At 41.3% G+C, this 6,924-nt stretch overlaps 1 protein-coding gene across 3 annotated transcripts in view; it reads right to left on the bottom strand.

The window, feature by feature from the left end:
- The window catches only part of LOC136432688 (Fanconi anemia group M protein-like), a 29,346-nt gene extending 22,715 nt beyond the window's left edge, over positions 1-6,631 (bottom strand). For 2 of the 3 annotated variants that reach the window (XM_066424144.1, XM_066424141.1), the window contains exons 1-3: positions 6,590-6,631; positions 5,360-5,940; positions 4,659-4,831 (exon numbers count right to left, since the gene is read on the bottom strand). In XM_066424144.1, the coding sequence (XP_066280241.1) occupies positions 4,659-4,831; positions 5,360-5,909 (723 nt within the window). In that variant the 5' untranslated portion in view covers positions 5,910-5,940; positions 6,590-6,631. The other variant, XM_066424142.1, reaches the window with a different exon arrangement.
- Between the last annotated feature and the right edge of the window lie 293 nt (positions 6,632-6,924).

The following is a 6,924-nucleotide window of genomic DNA, read 5'->3' on the forward strand; positions in this document are numbered from 1 at the left end:
TTATTGATATGAATGATGCAAAATATGACAATTTGAATTTGTAATACATTGGTGACAAATGATAGAATATCTAAGCTAGTGACACATGTAAAGCTAAGATAAAGGTGAATATTATCAGACACATTTTGTGAATTTGAACACTATTTGCATAATTAATGAGGCATTTCTGCAACAACTTTCGATATTTGCAACATACGTAATCTGAAAAAAGGAGATAATAAATTCATATGGATCATTCCAATTAGAAACTTCTTTGCATATCTAATCAGCAAAGTCTGCACTCGTATCCGTAATTTGGCTACATGAAATCGTCGGTGGCTACAGTGTCCGTGCTTTGTTTGCATTCATCTCGCAAGCGCATGTTGAAATCCAAGTAAAGTGTATGTTTTGTGGGATTTTTTCGACTTTAGCTAACATTATTAGGGAAACTACAAGCACGCGGTGGAAACATATTGGCATTCTATCACTGTAGCGCGCGTTCAACATCCCGGCAGGAACTGTGGAAAAGTAGCAGAAATTCACAATTTCACAAGCCGATATCGAGTCCAAGTGTTTCTCAACAATATCATCTACCTGTGCCATGCAAATAAATCGATGGATTTCACCGAGGAGGAGAGCATCTCGCCGCCGAAGATGACTCAACGCTGCTTTCTATCGGGGACGCCATAGTTTAGCTTTACTGCTGCCGTGGTCTTTACCGTGTGTTTACTTTTCCCGCGCTCGAACCACGAGCGCTCGCGCTAGATTCAAAATGGCGCCGGTATTTGGAAAGGGGTCTATTCACGGGGATGAGAGATTTATTCAATAGCACGGCGAATACGCCTTCCAATGTAAAGTTGTCCACCGACATCACAAGAGTCCATTGAATTGTATACATAAGTATATCCATAAAAATCTCCTTTACTCGACACAACTCGGATACCATGTTTTCTTCTCCTGTGCCCTTTCCAAAGAATGGCATATAGTTGCACAAACAGGTGAACTTCAGTAATTTTCGTCGAAGACACAGAGGCGTAGCGACACATTGCTAACATTGTGCTCGCCGATAAACGAGTGCGTGCATTGTCATTTCCCATGTAAATTTGAAGACCGAGAGTAGGAAAAAATATGTAACGTTACATTTCTTATTTTTGTGACATCTGCAATTCATGTAAAAGTAAAGGATTTTAAGTCATATAGAATGCAATCTTGAGAAGATTTTAGGTAAAGAGAAGGAGGACTTTCGTGAAAATAACTTCAATTCCACTCTGCTGGTGATATTTTTGCCGTGCGTAAGTTTTTACCGATGTAGGCGCGCGGCACCTTAGCGGCCGTTTTAATACGCCGTGTTGCTTTTCAATCCAATTCATGTTGACATTGACGACCGATTGCTTGGTATACCAAAGACGGCAAAGACTTTGTTTTACGGAAATCGCTGGTTATCATGATCGTAAAGATTGACACCCGCAGTTGCCGATCATACTGACCTCTGCAGTGTGCACAATACCACATGTACAATGTACATGTGATCCTAAAAGTATGCACATAATCTTTCCTGTAATTCAAGTCAATCCAGGGCAAAAACAGATCAAGACATGTTTTGAACCGCATGATCATTTTTTCATAGCCCAGTATTGTGTTCTATTTATTATTATTTTTTCGATGATTTTTAATAAACAAGCAATGAAAAAAATCTACATTTACGTTGCTTTGCGATGATTCCCACACCCACGCACATCAAAAGCGGGCCGCCTGTCAGTCATAATCAACATGCGAACTTCAAAGGATTACTTTTGCAACATTTTACGTCGCGCCGAATTATCATGTGCAAGCTGACCACGAACCTTATCAAACACTTATCCGACTTATCCAAGGAGCTTATACGGAGAACCTCCTTGTGTGTACATTTACCCTGACGGCGTTGTCCGACCTCCATGGGACTGACGTTGCCCACCGCTGTACATGTAGTATCACATAATTTGAGAAACGGAATGACCATGACATAAGGTAACGTTACAATTTTAACCTCCTTAGGCATATCTTGCTTGTTCAGTCAGTTTAATCGCGAAATAAAGTTATCAAGTCCCACGTTTTGTGTGTGTGTGTATTTTGCATTTCACCTTTAAGTCTCAGGGTAAAAATCAATTTTGCATGACGATTGTTGTATGTCAAAAAGCAATTACTCAAACAACTGGATATGATTTTGGAAACGGTCAGACGTTTCAAGTAGCATCCACTACTTTTCGTCAGTGACTGTGAGCAAGATCAGTTGAACAGCAGGTTTATAACCACGAACTATGAATTGATATGCAAATAAGGAGAAGACAAATTTTTAGATAGTCCAATAGAAAGCGAATTAGACAAGTCAAGACAAGGTTGAAGTAAAAGGGGACAATAGCTCCTAATGTTTTAATATAGGAGCTAAAGCTGGTTTGCCCCCAAGGCTATGTCCCAAGTGCCAGACAGTTCCACCCTTAGCCCTCCTTTCCTGTTGAGGGTTGGGTTGTATATCCTCTCATATATTGCCTCCCTTACTCCACGTTCGAACCAGCGGGGTTCGCGGTCAAGGATATCAGTGGAATCGAGATTGAACGAGTGCCCCTGGTTGTGTTTTAGGTGGTGGAAAATGGCCAAGGAGTAGCGGTTAGCGCAATGTTCTTTGTACCTTTCATTAAGTGATCGGCTGGTCTCTCCGATATAAGTGTTGTTGCAGTTGGGTTCTTCACATTTGAGTCTGTAGATGACATCCGCCTTGCTGCCTTTGCGGGGTCGGTCTTTAGGATGTACCAGTCTTTGTCTGAGAGTTGATTGAGGTTTGAAGTTGGTGGCAAGGCTAAGGGTGGAACTGTCTGGCACTTGGGACATAGCCTTGGGGGCAAACCAGCTTTAGCTCCTATATTAAAACATTAGGAGCTATTGTCCCCTTTTACTTCAACCTTGTCTTGACTTGTCTAATTCGCTTTCTATTGGACTATCTAAAAATTTGTCTTCTCCCTATTTGCATATCAATTCATAGTTCGTGGTTATAAACCTGCTGTTCAACTGATCTTGCTCACAGTCACTGACGAAAAGTAGTGGATGCTACTTGAAACGTCTGACCGTTTCCAAAATCATATCCAGTTGTTTGAGTAATTGCTTTTTGGCGTATCTTATTACCTGGATGTCTAATCTTCATCGACGGATTGTTGTATGTGTTTTTATGTAATAGCCACCACTAATCGGTGACCTTGCAGCGAACGTAGCCGTTGCTTATGCTCAAATTTTCTTGGTTAGGTAAAAATCGGTTAACTTTACACCAATCCGTGTTTCACACAGACGACAGCTAGCGCTCTGTGCATAAACTTCTTATTCAGCACGCTGGACGAAAACAAGGAGGTTTAAATATAGTCAGGGGACAACCAAAGTGCAACTTATTATGGCACCCGAAGACGTTACCATATAACGTTACATGCAACGTTAACGTTACCACAGTTGCCGGCCAGTCAGTGAAACTTTTATGGGGTACATCGTCGGTATGACTTTACCACTCAAAAACACCAACCCGGTGTCATTTCAGTTGAGTCGTTGTCAAGCTGATCAAGTCGAGCTTTGTGGTTGAAGCTGCAAAAAACTTTCAACATTTTGCCGTCTATCAACAATCCCTGTATTGTAACACTCAAGATCGCCAACAATGACGCCGGCGGTAGCTAGATTTGCTACATATTCACCCATCCACAGCAAAATGTCAGCATAGATTTATTGTGTAGAAAAATGGTTTGTGTTTGTGAAAAAGTAGGGTTTTTTTCTTATATACATGATGGCACCCAGAGACAAAAATGACGGCGCTGGTTATGACCGCGGATGACCCCGAATCGGGTGTTCCAAGGCGGCATGGTGTTCAAAAAGAAGCATGAAGGCGGCGTGTCAAAAAGAAACATTTCAATTTTATTTTAGATAATTTCATACCGATTACCCACATAAAACGCAGTATTTTCCAAATAAGTTGGTTTCAGTTTCTGGGATGTCAGTCACTCAATTTACGGATAGTTGGTGTGTAAACTCCTTAGTAAGTTACGTGCTTTATTGGCGTTTTGATGCGTGCCGAACTTTACTTCCGGGTGAGGAAAGGTTGCAGCGGTATTTTACAATAATAATCGAGGTACGGCATCGTCGGGTATGCGCTTAACACTTGCATTTAATACCGCCATCCAAGTGTCATGAGTGGTTTTAAGTTGAGTCGTTGTGAAGCCGAGCTTAGATGGCGCTGGTTTACAGTATGGCCGCGGGTGACCCGGCCTCGCCCGCGGAACTCATTTGGAACGTTGTGTTCTACGAGTTCGACGGCGTGTTCCATTCACCCCGCGGCCACGGATCCTATTTCGAACAGCCTTCTAAACTTCGTTTGGCATTCTATCAAGATTCTAAAGTTCCATTTAGTGCTTAAAATGCTAGTTTTTTCACCAGTTTTTGCTGCATAAAACCATTTTTTTGCATCTATATGGGACAAAACGACCATGGTGCAGTGTCGTATGTACAGGCCTACCAGCTTGCTGGATTTCAAGATATTCCAAGCTCTAGTTTTTGAGATATTCATGTTTTTTATTTGTGCGGAGAAGACGAAGAGGAAGAGGAAACGTAGCAAAAACAATATGTTTACTTCTGTGAAGGTAAACATAATAAATAAACATCAACAATCTAACCTGACAGAAGGCATGGTTTCCCAAAGCCTTGTGTGCCTCGTCCACCACCAGGCACTTCACGTCTTCTGCGGGGCACGCCCCTCGGCTCAAGTCGTTCACCATGACCTGTGGGGTCAGAAAGAACACCCGCTTTTCCTGCCACGCCCTCTTTCTCTCTGCTGGAGGCATGGATCCTACAGAACGACAAAAAAGTATATTACTATCTTTTGTAATATCATTACAAAAGATTTGTTTTCTTTTTGTTTCTCTTACTTAAATCGGGTGATTTACTGTCATAGTTTTGTGTGCCGGTGTATATATATAGTTTAAGAATAAAACATTTACGTTTTGTTCAATGTAAAATGTACATGTATATATGAATACAATATCATTTTCAATGGAGTACTAGTACTTCAGGTGTAAATTGATTTAAGTTCGTGGGGGCTTAATTTTACGGCAATAATGGAAAAAGAGGCATTCGCAGTGTTTTCAGTTTGCTGAGAAGCCAGGAGTGCATGGAAGACTGGTCACAACGACATATACATGATTGTCGCTGGATAATCTTGCATTGGAGAGGTCACCATAAAAACTACAAACAAACTACAGCGAATATTTTATGATTTACAATACTTGTTGCCCACAAGCAGCAGCGATAAAGTTGGCTACTTATAAAACATGGAAAATAAGACAAACCATACAAAATATCATTTCTATAGTAGCACCTGTCATTTCAGCAGTGTCCTTCTGCGGAATTCCCATGATGTTGAAACACGCCTCTATCTGTTGGGCTACCAGGGGCTTGGTGGGAGCCATGAAAATGACCTTCCCCATCGGATACCACCTGTAGAAGTTGTACATCACTACGGCGGCGATGAACGTCTTCCCAAGTCCCGTCGGCAAGGTTACCAAAGTGTTCTTAAACAGGGCTTGATGTACAATGTTATACTGGTACTCTCTAACAGGGTAGTTGGTAGGGTATATCCATAATTTTCCTGCTGAGATGTCAAATCCAGGGAGGTCCTCTAAAGGCGTGCAGTCGGTGGTGGCCGGAACGTCCGACGAAGGATCGCTGATGTCCGCGTAACCGTCCATCGCTGCAGCCAGGAGCTCATCGTCTTCCATATCGTCCACGAGGTCGATGACCTCCGAGTCAGTGACCCCTGCTCTACTGGTAGAACTTGAGGCATGGTTGTAGGTTGAGTCAGTTTCTGACCGTTGGGCCTGCTTCCCCCAGCTTTGGAACAGGGTTTGCTGCCGGGGTCTGCCACTCATCTTGACGTATGTTTTCTGTTACTTTTCATCACTAATAAAAAAAAGAAGAAAAAGTATGGGAAAGATGTAACGTTACATGTACAATTCAGAAAAGCTTCACTTCATCTTGATCATGGATCAACCACAGGTAACTGGGAAGAATACACAATGTAAATAATGGATTGCAGTAAGTGAATATTTGCTACAATGATGGTCTGAAGGATGACAGATAATTTGATAAAATCTGATTGTGATTAAAGTAAAATGAATCTATTCAAAGTGAACGGAATTTCATACTAAGTCTCATTCGATAAAAGTTCGAAAAATCAGGTACATCATAACGTAGTGCCATATCAAGTGTAAAACACAGATATAACCATATGGCCGTGTGCAACAAAAATCAGGATGTTGAATACCACATCTAATATTGTAGCCTTATGATGAAACACACAGTGGGTGAAAACTTACACGTATTAGAATAAACACGTCCTGACTTGCCATCTGTGCCAAGATGAAGAACGCAACGCCCCCCTCCCCCTTGGGCTCATGGTTTTCATCAAGAGCCAGACTCTTTATAATCTGGTGAAAAAATCCTTCCTAACCATCAATGATAGCTTGAAACAATAACCTAAAACCTACCTTCGCGGAGGAAATCTGTACGATACAAAAGAACACAGATCGCAAAACGTACGCGTACGTACCAACAAAGTTCTCGATTCTGATCTTTTCAATATGGCGCCAGATAATGGGCTAAACCATTTTCTAGCCATCCTTCCTTTTTCATATATGAATGTTGTAAATATGCATGATTTTAGATATTAGCCAGCTCATCCCCTTGATATGGAAATTTTTTAGTATAGTATGATCAAATCATTATTTTCTATTCGAATCTTATTCTGTGTACATGTGCTAGAACCTGAATCTGAATTCAATTCCCTGTGACCTAAGTGGTTTAATCCGAAGAAAACTGGAGTGCTGATTGGTTGCAATGATAATTTTGTCGGAGAAAACTTGTCAATCACAAAAGTGGCGAAGT

Source organism: Branchiostoma lanceolatum, chromosome 4, assembly GCF_035083965.1.
Source record: "Branchiostoma lanceolatum isolate klBraLanc5 chromosome 4, klBraLanc5.hap2, whole genome shotgun sequence".
NCBI lineage: Eukaryota > Metazoa > Chordata > Leptocardii > Amphioxiformes > Branchiostomatidae > Branchiostoma > Branchiostoma lanceolatum.